This window comes from Halteromyces radiatus, assembly GCF_025201355.1.
Source record: "Halteromyces radiatus strain CBS 162.75 chromosome Unknown BX664scaffold_8, whole genome shotgun sequence".
NCBI lineage: Eukaryota > Fungi > Mucoromycota > Mucoromycetes > Mucorales > Cunninghamellaceae > Halteromyces > Halteromyces radiatus.
The window spans coordinates 714,124-735,029 of NW_026251694.1; the positions used below are offsets into that span (position 1 = coordinate 714,124).

The 20,906-nt window shown below is 33.7% G+C and overlaps 9 protein-coding genes across 9 annotated transcripts; 5 read left to right on the forward strand and 4 right to left on the reverse strand.

The window, feature by feature from the left end:
- Nucleotides 1-363: 363 nt before the first annotated feature.
- Nucleotides 364-1,631, forward strand: BX664DRAFT_268960 (UDP-galactose transporter; the record flags this gene model as incomplete). Its single annotated transcript, XM_051541029.1, has 3 exons — nt 364-594; nt 705-1,104; nt 1,195-1,631. The coding sequence occupies 3 exons, from the start codon at nt 364-366 to the stop codon at nt 1,629-1,631; spliced, it is 1,068 nt and encodes a 355-aa protein (XP_051397108.1).
- Nucleotides 1,632-2,281: 650 nt separating this feature from the next.
- On the forward strand, nt 2,282-3,546 carry BX664DRAFT_317435 (uncharacterized protein; the record flags this gene model as incomplete). The annotated part of the gene is made up of 3 exons (XM_051542745.1): nt 2,282-2,525; nt 2,613-2,756; nt 2,834-3,546. The coding sequence occupies 3 exons, from the start codon at nt 2,282-2,284 to the stop codon at nt 3,544-3,546; spliced, it is 1,101 nt and encodes a 366-aa protein (XP_051397109.1).
- A 317-nt stretch (nt 3,547-3,863) lies between these two features.
- On the forward strand, nt 3,864-5,974 carry BX664DRAFT_268262 (uncharacterized protein; the record flags this gene model as incomplete). The annotated part of the gene is made up of 7 exons (XM_051540989.1): nt 3,864-3,983; nt 4,073-4,094; nt 4,168-4,260; nt 4,742-5,231; nt 5,317-5,449; nt 5,549-5,695; nt 5,771-5,974. 7 exons carry the CDS (start codon nt 3,864-3,866, stop codon nt 5,972-5,974), a joined length of 1,209 nt encoding a protein of 402 aa, XP_051397110.1.
- Nucleotides 5,975-7,101: 1,127 nt separating this feature from the next.
- On the reverse strand, nt 7,102-11,558 carry BX664DRAFT_340729 (uncharacterized protein). The gene is made up of 11 exons (XM_051546869.1): nt 11,360-11,558; nt 10,899-11,282; nt 10,725-10,770; nt 10,571-10,663; nt 10,335-10,493; nt 10,070-10,260; nt 9,594-10,005; nt 8,489-9,523; nt 8,207-8,413; nt 7,847-8,133; nt 7,102-7,785 (listed from the first exon to the last, which is right to left on the reverse strand). Exons 1-11 carry the CDS (start codon nt 11,495-11,497, stop codon nt 7,180-7,182), a joined length of 3,558 nt encoding a protein of 1,185 aa, XP_051397111.1. The 5' UTR covers nt 11,498-11,558; the 3' UTR covers nt 7,102-7,179.
- A 140-nt stretch (nt 11,559-11,698) lies between these two features.
- Nucleotides 11,699-12,541, reverse strand: BX664DRAFT_340730 (4'-phosphopantetheinyl transferase). The gene is made up of 3 exons (XM_051546870.1): nt 12,280-12,541; nt 12,114-12,199; nt 11,699-12,049 (listed from the first exon to the last, which is right to left on the reverse strand). Exons 1-3 carry the CDS (start codon nt 12,462-12,464, stop codon nt 11,931-11,933), a joined length of 390 nt encoding a protein of 129 aa, XP_051397112.1. The 5' UTR covers nt 12,465-12,541; the 3' UTR covers nt 11,699-11,930.
- A 212-nt stretch (nt 12,542-12,753) lies between these two features.
- BX664DRAFT_361713 (uncharacterized protein) lies at nt 12,754-14,611 on the reverse strand. Its single transcript, XM_051548257.1, has 5 exons — nt 13,895-14,611; nt 13,732-13,816; nt 13,543-13,649; nt 13,375-13,463; nt 12,754-13,291 (listed from the first exon to the last, which is right to left on the reverse strand). The coding sequence occupies exons 1-5, from the start codon at nt 14,507-14,509 to the stop codon at nt 12,823-12,825; spliced, it is 1,365 nt and encodes a 454-aa protein (XP_051397113.1). The 5' UTR covers nt 14,510-14,611; the 3' UTR covers nt 12,754-12,822.
- A 128-nt stretch (nt 14,612-14,739) lies between these two features.
- BX664DRAFT_285676 (transaldolase) lies at nt 14,740-15,929 on the reverse strand (the record flags this gene model as incomplete). Its single annotated transcript, XM_051541682.1, has 4 exons — nt 14,740-15,209; nt 15,283-15,607; nt 15,677-15,800; nt 15,866-15,929. 4 exons carry the CDS (start codon nt 15,927-15,929, stop codon nt 14,760-14,762), a joined length of 963 nt encoding a protein of 320 aa, XP_051397114.1. The 3' UTR covers nt 14,740-14,759.
- A 361-nt stretch (nt 15,930-16,290) lies between these two features.
- Nucleotides 16,291-17,696, forward strand: BX664DRAFT_302372 (HotDog domain-containing protein). Its single transcript, XM_051542427.1, has 5 exons — nt 16,291-16,498; nt 16,581-16,640; nt 16,704-16,930; nt 17,012-17,380; nt 17,456-17,696. Exons 1-5 carry the CDS (start codon nt 16,304-16,306, stop codon nt 17,643-17,645), a joined length of 1,041 nt encoding a protein of 346 aa, XP_051397115.1. The 5' UTR covers nt 16,291-16,303; the 3' UTR covers nt 17,646-17,696.
- An 883-nt stretch (nt 17,697-18,579) lies between these two features.
- BX664DRAFT_366861 (uncharacterized protein) lies at nt 18,580-20,842 on the forward strand (the record flags this gene model as incomplete). The annotated part of the gene is made up of 8 exons (XM_051548543.1): nt 18,580-18,869; nt 18,962-19,179; nt 19,281-19,419; nt 19,517-19,629; nt 19,710-19,922; nt 20,103-20,327; nt 20,408-20,434; nt 20,583-20,842. 8 exons carry the CDS (start codon nt 18,580-18,582, stop codon nt 20,840-20,842), a joined length of 1,485 nt encoding a protein of 494 aa, XP_051397116.1.
- Nucleotides 20,843-20,906: the final 64 nt, after the last annotated feature.

Genomic DNA, 20,906 nt, shown 5'->3' on the forward strand with positions numbered 1-20,906 from the left:
GAATCAATCCCCTTTTCTTTCTTTCTTTCTTTCTTTCTTTCTTTCTTCAGCCTCTTTTTTTTTTATCTTGTTATTATATCCATCTCCTACTTCCCCTTTTTATTATTCTCCTTCTTTCTCCTTTTGTTATCTGTTCATTGAACACTCAACACTAGAATCTCTCTCTCTCTCCACTCCCAAATACTAATATTAATAATAATAATCATAAAAAGATGGGTATGTCTATAAATATATACCTATATGCTGTCTAACTAATAAATATTCATCTTCTTTTATATAGGCTTTTCAACATTCAGTAATATTCCACTAAAATACTTGTCCTTGATTGTCTTGGTGGTTCAAAATAGTGCTTTGATTCTGGTCATGCGATATACTAGAGCTAGTGTTCCAGATGATCAACTCTATTTGGCATCAACAGCTGTTGTCATGAGCGAAGTTATCAAGGGGTTGGCTTGTGTAGCATTATTACATTTTAGTGGTCCACTTCATCAACGCACTTGGCAACGTTTAACTTCTTTGCTTCACCGAGAACTTATCTCCAACTGGCGCGAAACTGCAAAATTGGCTGTCCCTGCTACTTTATATTTAATTCAGGTAATAAATAAGAAACAGTTCATCAACGAACAAAGAAAAAAAAAAGTCAAGTGATATAGATTAACTTCATACGTTCTTCTTTTATATATATATAATTATTATTTTATTAGAATAATTTACAATATGTGGCAGCAACGAATTTAGATGCAGCAACTTTTCAAGTGACTTATCAACTCAAGATCTTAACAACAGCCTTCTTTAGTGTGGTGATTTTGAAAAGAACTTTGGTACGATTGAAATGGATTGCACTTGGATTATTGACGTTTGGGATTGCGTTAGTAGTTCTTCCCAGGGATGCATCAGCAGCAGCAATGGCTTATTTGACTGGAAATTATCAAGACAATTTAGAAGAAGCTACCATCGATACCAGCAACCTTGGAAATCAATCCAATGCCAAAGGATTCTTTGCAGTATTAATGGCTTGTATTCTCTCTGGTTTGGCAGGTGTTTATTTTGAAAAGATTCTCAAGGCTCCAGCTACCAAACCTATGCCAGAAATGGTCAACACTCGTATGGATGATGACAATGATGACAATGATAATAACAAGAATATCGATGATGATAATGATGGACGTGGAACAGCAAAACGTGTTGTAGTAGTGGATCATGGTGAACCTGATGATGAAGAAGGTGGTATTGGATTACGCGATATACATGGACGACGTGAAGATGTAATGCAACAAACACAGCAACAAAATCAACTATGGATTCGTAATCTTCAAATGTCATTCTTCTCTATTCTATTGGGATTGGTATTTGTGGTGATGTTACAAGATGGTGCTACCATTGTACAGAAGGGTTTCTTTGTCAATTACAATAGTTTAACTTGGTTGGTCATTGCTATTCAAGCATTTGGTGGTTTGGTAGTTGCATTGGTGGTCAAATATGCGGATAATATTCTCAAGGGATTTGCTACTTCTATTAGTATCATTTTATCAAGTTTAGTCAGTGTTTGGCTCTTTAACTTTACTCTATCTGGCACTTTTATCTTTGGAACAGCGCTTGTCATCTATGCTACTTATCTTTATGGACTTTAGATAATATTCCTCATATACACATATTTTTTTTTCACTTCCCCATTTATATATATATAGTTTAGCTTGTCATTATTCCATCATTCTCTTTCTGCTTTTTTTTTTTTTTTTTGTATCCACTATTACTTTTATTTTTCTTTGATTTTATATCCTCCCTTGTTTTTTTTTTTTTATTTATATTTTTATGTACACTATTTCTTCATTTCTTCAACGGTTAACATCCCACTCAATAAAGTAACAACAAAAACAAGAAAAAATTATATCATATCCGATTTTTTTTAAAACTAGATCTTCTTAATATTATGCAACCAGCTGTTTTTTTTTTGTTTTGTTTTGCTTTTTTATCACATGCAAATAAAAAAAAAAAAAAGAAAATCCCAATGGTGACCTTTTTTATGAAAATGTTCTAAGCATAAATTGTCTTTGCACGAAAAAAAAAACAATATACCAAAATTGGAGTAAGGTGATGAAGCAATGCGGAGAACCAAACCCTGGATTTCCCTATTTGGTGTCGCCTAGATGTTGTCAGTGAGATATCAATGGAGAAATCCTTTCTTGTTCTCTCTTTTTTCTTTTTTCTAATTTTTCCTTTATTTTATCAGCTCATATCTCTTTTCTTCTTTTTTGAACGAAGTTGTACTGTTATATACAGGATGAAAGTGTTACCAATAGCTACGCTATGGTGGATGTTATTGAACACTTTTTATATTTATGCATACCCAGTCTTTGACGATATCATCCTAGATGTTGGAAGTTGGAATACACTGACTATTACGTCAACCGAATCATTATCATCATCTCCTTCAACATCAAATAATCTACATCCAACTATATCATCATCATCAACATTACCATCATCATCTTCATCATCAAGTTCATCTGATCAGAGCAGTGGATGTAAACATAAAATAAGAATTATCATTAGAGTAGGTTCATCCATGATATTATTGGCAACTTACTTTTTTTTTTTTTTATAAAAAATAGACCCGATTTATGGAGACAATCATATCATCACCATTCAGATGGGCGTTCTTGGTTCTGTGTTTATCGTCTTGGGACTTTATTTAGTAACTTTTGGTTTCAGAGGTTTTCGTATCACTCTTGCTGTTTTTGGTTTTCTTGCCTTCGGTAAAAAATACAAAAAAAAAAAAAAAAAAAAAAAGAATGTTTAATGAATTTTTTTTTTTTTTTTTTTTGGATGATAGGTTTTGTTACTTGGGTAGGCATGACTAATTATCAACCATCATCAGGTTACATCAATGATAAGGTGACAACTATTGTAGTTCCTGCAGGACTTGGATTATTTGGTGCGATTCTCTTTTTTATATTTTGGAATATTGGGTTTTATCTAATTGGAGCTGTGGGTGGATTAGCCTTGGCATTATATATCTGTTGTTGGCGAGAGGATCTGGTGATTCAATCCTTAGTGGCTAGAGCATGTTTCCTTGCTGCGATGACTGTTGGTTTTGCAGGGTTGACTTTTTTCTTGGAGCGCTATGTGATCCTCTTCTCTACCAGCTTTTTGGGTGCCTATCTGTTTTTCGTTGGGGTGGATGTACTTGCACGCACAGGTTATGTGGCTGGTATTCGTACGATTGTGGATCATAATCCTTTGCACTCGGTCCAATACGTACTTAGCCGGGATGTCTATCTTTTACTCTCCTTTACCATTGTTTTGTTTTTGATCTCTTTTGGTTGGCAGGCATTGATGAATCGTGGTCGTTATTTTGGTATTCGTTACACGCATCATGAAGATATCAAAGCTCCTGTAGCTGCCGAAGTAGCAACGGAGGCAACAGATTCTCATCCTTCTTCTCATCATAATTCAAGAAATGGTTCTCCTGTTCATTCACCCGATACAGCTGAAAAACATGAACAAGATACAGCTGATCATCATAGTCATCCTGGTTCTCACTGATCTATCATCATATCGATAATTGAAATACCGCATAGAAATTTATTGAAGCAATTAAAACCTGTCAACCAATTTGGTTGGCTTTTTGACTCCTTTTTGTTTTCCCCACCTTTTTTTTTTTTTTTTTTTTTTTTTTCTTTCTATCTCTTTTACACATTTCAATCTATTTTGTATGTAAACTTTCTAGTTTACTACTACCTTTTTCTCTTTCCTTTTTTTTTTTTCTTTTCCTTCGTTGACGCTTCATTCTTTTCTTCTCTTGTTTGGATTCTTCTTCCATTTTAACCTATTCATATACAATATACAAATATATTTATATAATGACCACAAATAACACCAATAACACCACATCTGTACCTACATCTGCTGCTTCTTCACCTACTCGAAAACCAACCTCTAGAAAGAAGAAAGCTGCTCGAGCCTGTATCCATTGTCAAAAGGTTAAAAAAAAAGAAACAATGGAAAAAAGCAACTTAAAAGATTATCAAAAAGTGATCTTTACCTAACTATTTTATGTATATATTTATAGGCACATTTGACTTGCGATGATGGTAAGAATAATAGTGGGTTTACTTTATTTTAGGCTAACTCTTCTTCTTCTTCTTCTTCTTATTTGAACAATAGCACGACCTTGTCAACGCTGTACGAAACGTGGATTGGCTAGTACCTGTACCGATGGTGCAAGGAAAAAGGCAAAGTATTTACAGGATACAGAAGGTAAAACTTATTTTTTTCTATTTATATTTGGACTGGTACCAAACAACTACAGATTGACTTCTCAGAACTCATTCTTTTTCTATCTGTTGTATTATATTAGATAACGATACTCAATCAAGATATATTCCACCTTCTACTCCTTCATCTGCTGGTACTCCTCCATCTTCAGCAACAATTCCTCCATCTTTACCTTCTGCCATTTCTCAACAAGCTGCATCTCTTCAATCAATATCAACTTTACCGCCTGAATCAACTTTAGATGCTTTTGCCTCCACTAATGGTGAGGATCAAAAATAAATATCTATATTTATAAATGTTTTATGGATACTAATGACTGTTTCTCTTCATTTTCACTTAGGAATTGATGCTAGTCAATTGTTGGATTTGCATAACTACAATTATGGATTTGGATCTACTGCAACGAACTTGGAGTATTCCATCTTGTCTAGTATGTTAGGGTCACCGATGAGCCAACTTTTAGAGTCTACAGGAACGCCTACTACACCCACTTCGTTATCAAATTTATGGCAGGCAAGTGCTACAGCAGCTGGTCTCTCTTCATCTATAATTCAACCTGACAATCAGCAAAACATGAAATCATTACCTTTCAATAATACAACTAATCATGGTATGGAGACTCGTCCTTCGATTCAACACCCATCAACATCAGCATCATCACCATCAGCATCTGGCTTAGATACAGTATTATACTCACCTGATCAAAATACAATTGGATCACCTTACAATCCTTCCACTCCAACATCACAAACTAGTAACAATGTACGGATATCTTCTCTTTCTGCTTATGGAGAAGGTGCAGTCGTCGCCAAGGTAGATAGTCCCAACACTGCACTTGCACAGGTCAAACGTCGAAATCAATTGGTAACACCGGAAATGGTCTATGCAAGAGCGACAAAACCTTTTAGTTACGCGGATGGTTATCATTATTTGATCAACTACGTACGACAAAAGTAAGTGTATATTAAAAAAAAATACATGTAGAGAATTAACTGATATATATATATATATATATATAATTTTTTGTTGATCTATTAGGATGAGTCGTAAGGATTTGATGCGAATCAGTCGGGCGCTGGCGCTATTTCGACCTTCTGTTCTGGCCTCTATGATGAATTTGACGGAAGATGATCTTGTATTTACGGAAAAATGTTTACAAAGGACATTGTTGGTAGGAAACCGGGATCCGGGACTGTGACACTGATTTATCGATTAGAAAACAAGATTCTTACCTTTTTTTTTTTTTTTTTATCTCTTTATCATTATATAGGAATATGAAAAACTGATCAGTTATTCTGGCACCCCTACTGTGGTATGGCGACGTACAGGTGAAATCACTCTTGTTGGCAAAGAATTTTCATTACTGACTCAATGGTCCCGTGATGCTCTTCTTGGAAAGAAAACTTATATATATGAGGTAAGGATATGAAATAGTAGGTAAATATTTACTAATCGATACTTCTATCACTACCCAAAACTAAAAATAAAAAAGCTTATGAGCAATCCTTCAGCAATAGAATATTGGGAAAAGTACAGCTCACATGCATTCGACAATACTGACTCAGCCGTTTATAGCTCTTGTATATTACTCAGTCCGACCAAGCGGGTGGTGCCTTGTACATTTTGTTTCACCATCAAACGTGATATCTTTGATTTACCAAGTGTCATTGTAGGCAATGTAAGTGATCATTCTTAAAGAGCTAGTAGTATACTAAACTTAATTTTTATTAGTTCCTTCCTATTCTCAGTTGAAACAAATATAGTTTCAAGCTTCTACCGCCTCTCTATATACATATACGTCCACCTCATTACTTTCTCTCTCTCTCTTCCATTTTATATCTCTGTATTCTTCCTATCCATATTCTTGATCACATTTTCCCCCCTTATTATTTTTATGTATTTATATATATATATATTTTTATTTTTTGATAGAAATAAAATATTATTTTATTATCTATCGATCATCATAAAGAGTTAACACGTGCCACTGAATCATAGAATCAGAGTAAAGTTTATTGTAGACTGCTTCCTTCATACTACTTTATTTCGATCATGAAGAATGACTGAATAAAACAAATAAAGGAAAAAAAAAAAGTGATCATCCTATTGACTACTAGATTTTCCCTTGTGGATTTTTTTTTCTTCTTTTTTGAGCTGAGATCAGTAAACCTATTTGCACCAGTATTCAAACATATTTGCGATGATCCTTTTTAGATGGAAATAAATATCGTTGATGATTTGATTTTTGAACTTTGATGATGGATATATCGATGATGGATGATTTAATCTTCCCTCCCTTATTTGCATTGATTCTCAATTTGATTCACTCTCAAATTTATTTTCCATCACTTTATTTTTTCTATATATTTTTTGTCTCAACTGAATAAACTGTACATTGCTGCCTTTCCAAAAATAACGATCGCCTCCTTTTTTTTTTTTTTTTTGGTTGCATGATAGTTTTTCAGCCATAGAAAATGCATCCAAAACTAAATAAAAGTAGATCTTTTCCAGTTTAGGTAGATACAAGACACTTCTCAATCAATCTACTTTTTCTATATGGACAAATCATTATCCTAATCATGAATAAAAGTAAAAAAATATCATGTCTAGTTGGATATAGTTGATTGATTTTTATTTTCTTTATTGATTGAATGAATACTTTAAAGAGATAAATAAAATAAAATCGTACATTGAAAACAAGAGATAAGAAAAGATATATATATATATATATATATAAATATAGATCAAACAAACACAGTGGAGCGAAATAAAGAAAAAGGGAATGAAACATGTACAATGACAAAAAAAAAAAAAAATAGTAATAATAAAAAAAAAAAATAAAATAAAAAAAGAGAGATAAGAGGGAAATAGAAAAACTAATAATGTTGAATCTAAAGTAAATCAAGAATGAAGCTCTTGAGGAGGAGGTCGTAGCGGAGAAGGAGAATATTCAGACGGTGATGAGGGATCATTGAGCGAATGATGTTGGGGATAATGTTGATGATGGAGCTGAGAAGGTTTGTTGCCAACTGGAGATGTGGGAGAATTTGTCGTGCTTGCATTCATACCAGAATTGGATGAATGGTTATGTAAACTTGAATGACGTGTGGTTGCAATAGGACTTGGAACAAAATCAGATTGTGGATGTCGATTAGGATAAGGCAAGTACTGTTGTTGAGCATAAATGGAAGTAGATGAGGTATTTTGATGTGCATGATGCTGAAGATGATGCTGAGGATAATGTGATTGCTGATGTTGATTGATATGAGGTCGTGCTCCAGCCACAGGAGTAGCCATTGGTTCTTCTTGATGATATGGATGATCGGTGGTAATCCGTAAATCATTTGTTGCCAGTCGTAGATCGGTGGTAGAAGGTGCTGCTGATGTATGATTACTTTTCTTCTTCATCAATACTTCCACTCGTTTCAAGAAATCCTTGGATGACATATCGCCTTTCACTTCTTGGAATTGACTGTCTTGTAAAAAGGGTTCCAAATCTTCAGGTACCTAAAATACAGATCTATCAGCTGATCCGTCAACATTTTTTTTTTTTTTTTTTTTTTTTTACCATGCAAAATTCTTCATAGGATTCCAGTAACATTTCTACCGAATTAATTGCCAAGAAAGATTCATCTTTGAGTGGATCTTTTGATGTACTGAGTAGAATGTTGGGAGCAATAACACGCGCCAAATTAGGAATATCCATACGGCTACCAACGTCAGTGGTGACATGAGAGAAGAGAGCCACCCATCGCAAGAACAAAAATAAGACTTCCATTGTGTCACGATTACATCTTGGTAACATACAACAAGCCAAATGAAGAACTCGTTTTCTAGTAGCAGGGTTGTCAATCCCTAAAATAATATCAAAGAAGAGTCAGTATACCAAAATTACTTTTCTAACTTATTTCTATCTTCAAATCTTTACGTTGTGCACAAATAAATAATCGATGAAGACGATAAGTCAATAATGGATCAGGAAGTTCTCTTAACCATTTCTTGAGTAAAGCTGCAATTTGAATGGCATTTTCAGAAGAAAAGTCTACATCGTTCGGATTCTTATCTAATTGTTCACTAACTTGTTTCAATCTTCGGATGTTACCATTTTTTCTAAATACACCTTCAACGGACATATCTGTATACAATAGAAAACAAAAAAAAAATTAGAGACAGGAACATCATCATCCAATAAAAAAAAAAAAGGACTTACCCATTTGTCGCATAGCAGTGATTGCATCGTCAATAAAAGCAGCAATTCGAATAGGAGAAGCACCAGCGCCAAGATTGGATTCTACACCCGTTCTCTCTGTCAATATTTCCAAAGGTACACCAAACGTTCCCTCTTCTTTTGCCTTGTATTGTTTCTTGGCCACACCACCAGGTTTCTTGAAAGACGTAAAGAATTTGCCCCATATAGATGCTTTCTTAAGTTGTATCAATTGTAAAAGTTCATCATGACTAAAAAATTCGGATACATAAGGCTCAATATGTACCACAGCAACATGACGCATAATCATATATTGTAATGCAGAGAGTTCAGAGAGATAGACACGAGGTTTGCCAGTAGTTGAGCTAATCACACATTTCGATACAAGGCCAGTACCAGGGACAAATGGTGAGTTGGGCTGAGTCAAAGGAGTCTTGATGGATGTTTTCGATTGTTGTTGAATAAATTGTTTACCAACCATGGGTATATCATCAAGTCCAACACTAACACGTCGTTGTCGACTTGTTGTTTCATTATCATGATCATCACTATTACTTTTTAACTGCTGTTGTTGTTGCTGTTGTTGTTGTTGTTGTTGTTGCTGTTGTTGCAATAATTGTTGTTGACGAGATTCAGGTAATGGTGGTAAATCCTTGTGTTGATCCATACGTCGAATAAGACTGTCCAATCTTGCAGGTGCTTGGCGACTGGTTGTTGCTGTAATTTGTCTTTGAACATCTTCTTCATCATCCTCTTCATTTGGATAGTCCATTTCATCAATAGGAGGAGGTTTGGCATTCACATTTCCTAAGATTGTAGATCGTTTGGCAGATTTGAATGATCTTGACATCTTACGATCTAATGACACTGTACTCTTGACATCTGTGATGTGAGTTGGATAATAGTTTGTCTTCTCTTCTATGGTTGCGCTGGGTACTTGATGTTGCTTTTCATTCATAAATACACCACCATCCTTCACTACATCCTTAATATATGGCTTCGTTTTACTGGAATATTCCACTGATGATAATTGCTGATCTATTGAGGAAAAAAGAAAGAAGGGCATGAACATCAAACTAATCTATTAAGTATATCTTAACCCATTTACCTGTAATTTGGAGAAGACTACAAAGACGACTAAGGGCAACACGAAGAAGGAATGCATATTGAGATAACCGGGAGACATATTGAAAGAGTTGAAAATCATTACTGTTGGGAGGGATTTGGGCACATGATATACATACGATGGATTGGGATGCATTGTTGAAGACAGCGTTGGGGAAATCGTTGGATAAAGCACGTTTACATTGGCGACAATGGAAGCAAGGCACGTGCCAACGGTGTTCGGTGTATTTGATGCATTCATCTTCAATAGTTGTATGACAATACTGGCAAATGTCCGATGTGTTATTAGCTTTGAAAAATCGTTGACTGTCGCGACTATGTCTTTCCTTTCCAGCTACCTCCATGAGTTTTGCCAATAATCGGGATACAGCGCTAGATGCTATAGTGGCTTGTTCCTAAAAAAAAAAAAAAAAAGGTAAAAATCATCCAAATTCCAATAGATTTATTTTTATTACTTACCAAGTCTAATGCAGCAGTCAACGCAACACGAATCAATATTTTGAGATAATGTGCCAATCCAGTTACCAAAGATAGTAATTCTTGAGTCATTCCAAGTTTTTTTGATTCCAAATCTTGTACCTTTGATAGCAAAGAAAAGAAGTTGATGATCTTTTTGCATAACATTTTGGCTTCCCGAGTATATTTGAATTCTACACAAAAACGAATATTTTGAGTTTACTGGTTTGGTGCGCCGATTTAACGCCTAATTTTTTAGTTCATTTACCTGGAAGTTTATATTCAGATTGAATTCTACAGAGTTCATCCACGCCAGCAAAGAGAGCTTCCACATGAACTAAAAATCGTTCAGAGAGACAAATACCTTCGAGAAAAGCACCATTGGATACATTCAGTAGCATTTCAGAGATACACATGGCAGATGATTCTATCATCATATATAAAATAAAAGATGGAATGAGTTTCAATGCAAAAAAAAAAAGAAATATATATATATTTTTTTACCTTCAAAAGCGGACAAGACTTGCCAAATACGAAAGATTTTGCTTTCCATTTCATGTTGTTGATCTAGTAATTGAGATGCATTTTGAATTGCACCTTTCAAAGAGAAATATATCAATATCCATATCAAATCATTACATATATTATTTTGTTTTACCATGATGAGATTTTGTATGAGTTGGTCGAACCTTGACACTCCAAAACTATAAATGGTAAATAACCACAATGATCAAAGTTGGAAGGATGAGTTTTCATTCCGCTTATTTATATTTTTATTTATTTTTTTAATTTTTTTATTTTTATTTTTATTTTGACAGAAAAAAAAGGTTACCTTATGAATCATATAACATTCAGGGTGCCAATGTTCTACAGATTCATTTCGATCGATTTCCACATATTGTTTCAAAATAGCCATATCACAACCAGCACACATCACAGCGAATTGAGTAGAATAATGATAATGACAATAGACTTTACCATCATGTTCATAATAAGAATCATCAGGTCCAAAAGAAGTTGAGCAAACACTACACATAAAATGATCGGTATGATATTTTTGATCCAAAGCAATAATATAAGCACCTTTCAAAGGTTCATGACAGGTACCACAGACAAGTTCCAATCTTCGAAAATAATCCCGTTCGCATAGTGGTAAAGTTTGTCCTTCAGGTGTTTCAAATGGAAAAAACATGGCAGCTACTGGTGCTTGACAATCCTGTTCAACGTATATAAAGTTAAAACAAAAAAAAACAAAAAATAAAAGATGGAAGATGTTATTATTATTTAAGTTACCAGACACGTAAAACATTCAGGATGAAAGGTACCATCAAGTGCTCTAACAAGTTGGTCTCCCAATGGTTGGTGACAGCGTGAACAAGCGGGAATATGACTGGGTATGACTTGATTCGTATTGGATGGAGAAGTGGACATAGTAAGTAAAAAGTAGAAAAAAAAAAAACAAAGTTGGTAAAATAAAAGAAGAATAAAAAAATAAAAAAAAAAGATGGAATTCAAGGAGAGTGAGAGAAAGAGGAGGGAGGAGGGGTAAAAAGAAAAAAGAAAAAAAAAAAAAGATGAATGACCCAAAAAAAGAATAACAGGTCAAAAAAAAAAAAAAAGAAGAAGAGGTATATTCTTGTATCTATACTAATATAATATTATTTTATTATGTCCTAAATGATATAAGGATAAATGGTATAAAGAAGAAAAAGAAGAAGAAGAAAAAATAAAAAATAAAAAGAATAAATAAAAAGAAGAGAGAGAAAAAAAAAAAAGTAATAAAAATTTTCGATGAAAATAACAGCAAAAAAAAGGCCCATTTAAGACGGTAAGCAGGTGCGACAGTTGTACCCAAGACGGAGTGTTAATCTTTTGATTCCAGGATAACTTGAGCTATAGCATATTCACCATCATGCGATAAACTGACATGGGAACGATGAATACCATGTTTAGACCCATTAATAATATGAAGACCTGGTTTACCTAATAATATATATATAAAAATCATATTATCAGCTTTTAATATCTTTTTTTTTTTTTTGGTTACCTTTTTCCTTAGTGACAGTTACTTGTTTCCATTCTAATTTATGAATTGGATAAAGTGCTTTATAAACTGCTTCTTTAATACACCATCTTTATATAGTAATAAAATAAAAATAAGCCAAAATAAGTCATATGAATTTTTTTTTCTTTTATATATATATATATATTACCTCGATCCAAGATAAAGAATTTCTTGTTGTTGTTGTATAGCATCTGTTGGCTTAGGAAAACGTTGAAAGAATTCTTGATATTCTGTGGGGCTTAAAATCCTACGAGCAAAACGTTCACGACTATGTTTGACCACTTTTACAATTCTAGGTAAATGAATGATATCAACACCAATCCCCAAGATCATTCAAAGGAAATGTCAAAAGGGTACAATGTAAATATAAAAAAAAAAATTAAGACAATCAGACAATAATAGTGATTGAGGAAGAAAAAAAAAAAAGGTAACACGGAGGAAAAACCCATTTTGTTTTTGGTGGACTGCTCAGACCCAAAAATAGACCAACTTGTTTTAGGACCTTTTTTTTTTTAGATACCTATAAAAGGAAACAGTGAAAAAAGAATCTAAAAGGATTTGTTCTTTGTCTTTTTTTCTTTTATTTATTTATTGCAATATTGCATAAAATAAAACAAAGATACTACTATATACAGATCCAGAGGAAGTTGATTACTGATTATAATAATAAATGACAATAGGGATACTAAGGCTATTGTTCTTGTTGATGAGAGAGATCCACTTCAGGAATATAATCATTTTGTCGTAAAATTTGAGAGAATATCGATCTTGTAAATGGATCCAAATTGGCTATTTCACTAGAGGTCGGTTTGATCGTCAATGAAATAATTTGCGATATAAGTTTTGCTGAAATATGAACTGGTATAGGAAAAGGAATACCAGATGGCCAGCCTGAAGGTGGAGATAATAAAGGTACTTCTGAATGTGCATTGAAGGCTTTACGCGTTGGTAATGGTGATGATGACTGTGGTTCTGATTTCACCTGTACTATTGGTTGTTGAGTCTCACTGGTCCTTGACTTTGCTGACAATATACTGTTTGTGATATCTTCCGTTTGCTTCTGGGAATAGTTTGAATTTTGTGCTAGTCGTGATAATATCATACGACCATAATCGCTAGTCAATAATTTATTAGGAATCCAAAACAAATCAGATCTTCCCCTATAATAATAACAATAATAATAAGTTATAATAAGCATATTCAAAAAAAAAAAATAATCAATATCTCTTTCTTCTAAACTTACGCATCTCTTCGTGCCTTGATAGCTTTTTCCTTTGAACCCCTGCTTGCTATTTCACTTTCTCTAGATCGAGAATTACCCTTGTTTGATACCTATAATTATAAAATATTGAGATTTATTATATGAAATCTTTTTTTTTTTTTTTTTGGTTTCATTCGATTGTCTACTTACTATTATGACTTGTCCTTTTCGTCGGCTTATAATGTCCAATATGCCTTCATAAAATCGTTTTTCGTGTGAATGGAGATGTAATGATCCTGTAGGCGGTGGTGAAAAATCTATAATAAAAAAATATTTGAATTATTGTATATTTAAGAATGAGCAGTCAATACGTCTATTATCTTTTTTTTTTCCACTTACATTGGTCCATTGTTGTTGTATGAATACGAAGAGTAGTATGATCCAAATCCAATTTTTTTGCTGTCACCAAAGCTAGCAGAATACTCTACAAAAAAAAAAAAAAAAAAAAAAATCAATGGTTTGATCTAGTTAACTATTCTTTTTTTTTTTTTTTTATCCTTACCACCATTTCACCATGACGGGACGGCTGATAATCGTATGTCAAAGCACAAGCTGCAGACTTGTTCACCTTTTCTTCAAATTGTATACCCACACCCACTTGAAAACTTGAACCCATTTCTTTATATGAAATACCAGTCCATACATCAATTATTTTATGCCTGTCAGTTCGTCGAGAAATGTCATTCATTGTTGATCCATTAGAAGATGAATAATGTCTTGCTCGTTTGGAATGGTCATGAACATCCGAGTAACTATGAGTTGGTGATGGAGATCTTGAATCAAAAAGTACTCGCTTTGTTCCCTTATCTGAAACTGCCAGTCGAGAATTGCTGCTTGATACATTTTGACTGACAGCTGCTTTGTTTGTTGACATAACACCAGGAGAAGAAGAGGAAGAGGAGGAGGAGGAAGAGGAAGAGGAGAAGATCAAATCTGGTGGACGGTGATCAGTATTATATACCGCATTATAGTAATTTTGTACTTCGTTTATTGGAGTAGGTGGTGGTGGAGGAACATAAGGCGATCGTTGGATAGGTTGATATGTTGTATTTTGATCAAAGACAGGTTGAGACAAGTTCGTTGCATCCTTGCTTCTTGTAGTTGATTGATCAGTCATGGATCGAAGTAAAACAAATGTTGTCAAGTATGATCCTTTCTCTCAAATGAAGATAAGACCAATAAAAAAAATATAAAAGTAAAAATATGGAACAAAAAAAAAAAAAAAAGGAAACAAAGAAAAAGAAAAATTATTTGGCCACCTAAAGGGGTTATAAACGCGGAACGTAAAAAAAAAAAAAAGATGAAATAGTTGTTTTTTTTTTAACCAATGAATGTTGTTAAAAGGGTCTTTTATTTATTAATATGATTCATGCTGAAAGTTTCTTCTTCAAGCTATCTTCTAGTTTGATACCATCAATCGCAAATTTACGGATACCTTCAGACAATTTTTCAGTAGCCATAGGATCTTGATTCATTTCCCAACGGAAAGCCTTTTCATCATTGAAGAATGACACTTTAGTCATTGGTTCTTTACATGCCTTTTCTGGACTCAAAACTCGATCCAATGATGTCTTCTCATTCTGCAACTCAGCTAACAAGTTGGGTGAGATGGTCAAAAAGTCACATCCTGCTAGTTGTTTGATTTCGCCAACGTTTCGGAAGGAAGCACCCATGACGATGGTTTTGTAGTTGTTTTGCTTGTAGTAGTTATAGATTTTGGTGACAGATAATACTCCAGGATCTTTTGTGGCATCATCATATGTTTCTCCAGTACTATTCTTATACCAATCCATGATACGACCAACAAAAGGTGATATCTATTCAAAAAAAAAAAAAAAAAAGATGAATATATACCCCACTTATCTTTTTTTTTTTCTTTTTCGTGTTTACCAAGGTAACTCCAGCTTCAGCACAAGCAACAGCTTGAGGAAAACCAAATAACAAGGTCAAATTACAATGAATACCATGTTCTTTTTCCAATACTGATGCAGCATGGATTCCTTCCCAGGTAGATGCAATTTTGATCAAGATTCTTTCCTTATCGATACCTTCTTCTTTGTATAGATCAATCAATCTCAACGCCTTGTTGATGGTGCCTTCTTTATCAAATGATAATCGTGCATCTACTTCAGTTGATACTCTTCCAGGAACAATCTTTAGAATTTCAGTGCCAAAATTGACCAGTAGTTTATCCACTGCCCATCCTGCTTGATCACTAGAAAATAAATTATTTTGTTATCAATACTAATAATAAAAGTGATGATGAACGTTCTTTTTTTTCTACCTTGATTTTTTCTTTGCATATTCAATAGCATCATCCACTAGTTTTGCATATTGTGGTTTCGCTGTAGCAGCCAAAATCAATGAAGGATTGGTAGTAGAATCTTGGGGTTTATATTCTGCGATGGCTATGATGATTATATAATGAATGAATTTAACTTTCATTTTCTTTTATTATTTGAACTTAACTTACATTCAAAGTCACCAGAATCAGCAACAATCGTTGTAAATTTCTTGATTTGATCAAGGACAGACATAGTTTATATAAAGTGATGTCAAATGTTTATCAAGTGAAAAAAAAAGAAAAGAAAAAAAAAAAGAAAAAAAAAAAAAGAGGATTCTTGCATAAATCAAATGTTGATATCGCATGGGTTATTTTTTTTTCTTTGTTTCAAATGGATTAAGACAACTTTTCGTTTATTGGCCGAAAATTGAAATGAAGCATGCAAAAGAAACAACATATTGATAGGATAGTTTTTTAACATCCAAAATAGGAAAGCGGGAAGCAAATGCCCTTCAGGGCTGTGGGGGAAGGTGGAGATGAAATTGTATTCCTGCTGACAACTGATGAGAATTTTGACTGACGCTGAGTCGTTTTTTCTCCATCTTTTTTTTTTTTTTTTTTATCAACATGCCTCGTTCCACATTTCCTTCTGTTATATCATTCTCTAACCAGAGAGAACCTGTTACAACTCCTCCAGACGAATTTGCGAACTATGGAGAACATCTTGCCAATGCTGTTGACGTTCAAGAAATCGATGTTAATTTATACATGTCGAAAGAACTTTGGTTACCTTTAGGTGCACGTGGAGCTTTTGGTGGTCAGGTACAATGTTAATAATATATAAAATAGAAATTATATTATTAAAGCAATATATGCCCTCTTTTTTTTTTTTTTTTTTTTTTAGATTGTTGCTCAAGCTTTACGTGCTGCTTTTCATACAGTTGGCAAGACCTTCCAAGTGCATGTAAGTAATATAGATATGTGATATATACCATGACTAATATTAAATGCGTCCTTCCTTTTTTAGTCATTACATAGTTATTTTATCCTACCTGGGGACGTATCGATGCCTGTGTTATATGAAGTGATTCCTTTACGTGATGGACGGTCGTTTGCTACTCGTTTTGTTCGTGCCAAGCAACGAGGAAAAGCTATCTTTGTTTGTAGTTGTAGTTTCACCAAAGATTATGACGTACCAACTGTTGAACATCAATCTACTATGCCAAAAGTACCAGCACCTGAGAATTTGAAATCGTAAGTTGGAATCTATAATAAAAATAATTGGAATAGGATAACTAGAGCTTATTTCTTATTTTATTGGATGTTGATGATTAGAGCTGAAGAACTCATGGAACAAGAATTGGCCAACAATAATTTGTCAGCAAAATATCGTGATTATTTACAAAAACGATTAGATGAAGATCGTCCTGTGGATTATCGTGAAGTGGATCCTAAAGATATTGATGACAATGATCGTTGGGTTTCTGATAATCAAAATCTTAGTCGTTCGGCAAGATGGTGTGTGACTCGTGGTAAATTAAGTGATGATCCTCAACTTCATGCTTGTGTGATTGCTTATATCAGTGATAGTGGGTTCCTTTTGACGGCTGCAAGAGCTACGGGGATTGGCAGAAGAGGATTTGGTATGATGGCTTCATTGGATCATAGTATTTACTTCCACAAGAACATGCGTGCTGATGAATGGTAATATATAGAACAAATAATTGTATTTATAAAAAAAAAATTGGCTTTATCATTCATCTTTTTTTTTTTATTTAGGTTTTTATACGATATGCATAGTCCTAGATCTGGCGATGGACGTGGTGTCTCCTTTGGTCGAATTTATACCAAGGATGGTGTTCTTGCTGCAACAACAAGTCAAGAAGGATTGATTCGATTGACAAAAACTGAACAAGAAAAATTACGAAACAAAGCAAACCAGGATAATATTGGTGATTCAAAACTTTAGATTAGAAAAGAATAGATAGATATTTTTATTAAATAAACTTTCAAGTTCCAGTATATTAAAATCAACCGTTAGTAAGTTTTATTTTATTACATATCATCCATTCTTTAAAGACATTGGTAGCAGAAAGTTGAACAAAAAATCATTTGATGATTTTGTGTATGTCTATTCCTGATGAATTTTTCTATATTGATCTTTGTCATTATGACTCTTTTCTATAATAAATAAAAAGCAATCATCATCCGATGAGTGATAAAAAGAACATCCCCTTTTATTCTTAGCATCCCTATGAAAAAGAACCAAACTATGGTAGAAAAAGTAAGCTCCTTTTTTTCATTGTTTCTCTTTTTCTATCATCAATGGAAAATAATCATCATCATCCGGCTATTGATAAAAAAAAAATAAAAGAAAGAATTTACCACCTCTTTTTATTCTTAGTATCATTTCATTCTTTCTATGCCTGAGCTATATGCTTAATTCAGGTAGCAAAAACCTGCGACGTTTAAACTTCGGTTGTAAGTAACCAAAAAAAAAAAAAAAGACTTCACTTACCATATTTCTCTTTCTATTCATTTCTCTATATTCTCTTTTTTGGTACAACCAATACAATGCAAACCACCCCTTTTCTCACCTGCAAACCATATTATTCCTCTCCACCAATGAAAAAAAACAGTATGCGGCATTTCAAAAAAGAATAGAAAATATGCCTATTTCGCTTTTTTTCCTTTTTTCCTTTTTTCTGGTTTTCTTTCTCGTTTTCATCACTACCTATTCCAGTACAATGTATTCAAGTCTGTTTCGTCGTAGCGTGATATCGAATACAAAAGCAAAAACATTGTCTCTTTTTTCGATAGGTCGTCAAGCCAGTCTTCAAACAGGACGTCGACATTATAGTGCACCACCTCGTCCTTCTAATCGTCTTTTACCTTCTCTCGCGATGGCCGCTCTCGCTGGTGCCGGACTTGAATACATGATTATCCATCCATCGACCGTCAAAGATTCTAACAAGTTGGATAAAAAGAAACCAAGTCAAACTACCATACAGCAAGCGTTCCATCGATTACAGCAAGTTTTACCTCCTGAACATGTCACTGTGGACGAGGAAATCTTACAAAATCATGGTTATTCCAGTAATAGTTATCATAATGAAGGTTCTCCCAACATTGTGGTGTTTCCAAGGAATACAGAAGAAGTTGTAGAACTCGTCAAGATTGCCAATGAATTTAGGTAACGTGGATATACGAATAGAAAGATATTCATTGGATGACTAACTTGACAGTTTGTCTATCGTTCCTTTCTTTCTTTCTTTTTTTTTTAAGTATACCAATTATTCCCTTTTCTGGAGGTACAAGTTTGGAAGGTCATTTTGCTGCTCCTCTAGGTGGTATATCTATATCTTTTCGAGAACATATGGATGACATTATAGCTTTACATTTGGAAGATATGGATGTGGTGGTGAAACCTGGTGTTGGCTTTGAAGATTTAAACAAAGTACTTCGTGAATATGGATTATTCTTTCCCGTTGATCCAGGTCCAGGTATGTCATTTATATAGTAATATATCATACATATGTTGATCGAAAACTACAAATTGGATTTCAGTAACACTTGTTTTTATTTCTTTCTTTTTGGTGTTTAGGTGCATGTATTGGAGGAATGGTTGGCACTTCATGTAGTGGAACAAATGCTGTTAGGTATGGCACAATGAAAGAATGGGTGATCAATTTGACTGTAGTGACTGCAGATGGAAAAGTGATCAAAACACGACAAAGACCAAGGTAAAGATGAGGAGAAAAAAAAAAGATGATTGTATTATAGAAATGATCATCTAGGAACTAACTATTATTTGTATGATATTTATTTGTTTATTCGTAGAAAATCATCTGCTGGATATGATCTTACTCGACTTTTTATTGGATCCGAAGGGACTTTGGGTATTGTTACTGAAATCACATTGAAATTGGCAGTTCTACCCGAAAAAGAAGCAGGTAAAACGATGGAAAAAGAAATATTATTGACTATTTGCCTTCAATTTTTTTTTCTTTACTGATTGAAAATTTCTGTATAGTGGCTGTATGTAATTTCCCTACAATCCGTGATGCTGCTGATGTGGTACCAGAATTAGTCCGTGCTGGTGTTCAGATCAATGCTGTGGAACTCTTGGATGATGAAATGATGCGAGCAGTGATGATGTCGAGCCCACAATTGGGTCACGCAATCAAACCCACTTTATTTTTCAAGTTTTCTGGTAGTCAAGCACAAATAGATCATGAAATCAAAGGTAAGAGCTATGAATAATAATAATAATAATAATAATAAAAGAAAAAAGCTCTTTATAAATGATTTTTATTGGTTGAAAAGTAAATTGTGTGTACTAATTACTCTTTTCTTTTTTTTTTTTATATATATATATCGCCTCCGTACCGGGTTATTGATAAATAATGATTCTTATTCTTTCAAGTCGTATCGGAAATTACTCGGCAACATAAGGGTGGACCATTCAAATATGCTAAAGATGAAAGTGAACGAAAAGAACTCTGGGAAGCTCGCAAAATTTGTTTATGGAGTGCATCTTTACTCAAGCAAAATGCATCTGTTTGGACAACCGATGTAGTAGTACCTCTTTCTCGACTTCCTGATATCATTGATGAAACCAAGAAAGATCTTAAAGAGTCGATGATCGAAGGTACGTTACGTCCTATATACATATATATATTATGTTGATTATTCATGTTTTTTTCTTATTCTTTTTCGAATTCACTATAGGCGCAATTGTTGGACATGTTGGTGATGGTAAGTTGGATAATAATAAAAAAAAGAAAAAAGGAAAGGAAAAAAAATAGCGGTTTTTGGTTTTTGGTTTATGGATGTGGATTCTTTTTTTTTTTTTTTTTTTTTTTTTTTTTTTTTTTTGCAAGGATGCTCAATCTCTTATTTATAGGCAACTTTCATGCATTTTTGTTATTTGATGAAACCAAACCTGAAGAATATGAAGAAGCCAAGCGACTCAACAAAAAGTTATTAGAAAGAGCCATTGGTATGGAAGGTAGTGTCAGTGGTGAACATGGTTGTGGCATTGGAAAAAAGGGTTATCTACGATCAGAACTTGGTGACACGACAGTGGATATGATGGCAACGATAAAATATGCTTTGGATCCAAAAGGAATCATGAATCCTGGCAAGGTATTACCCGATGACTAGATTATATTGGAATAGACTAGATATGATTTATATTAGTTCATGAATTTGTTTATTCGAAATGGAA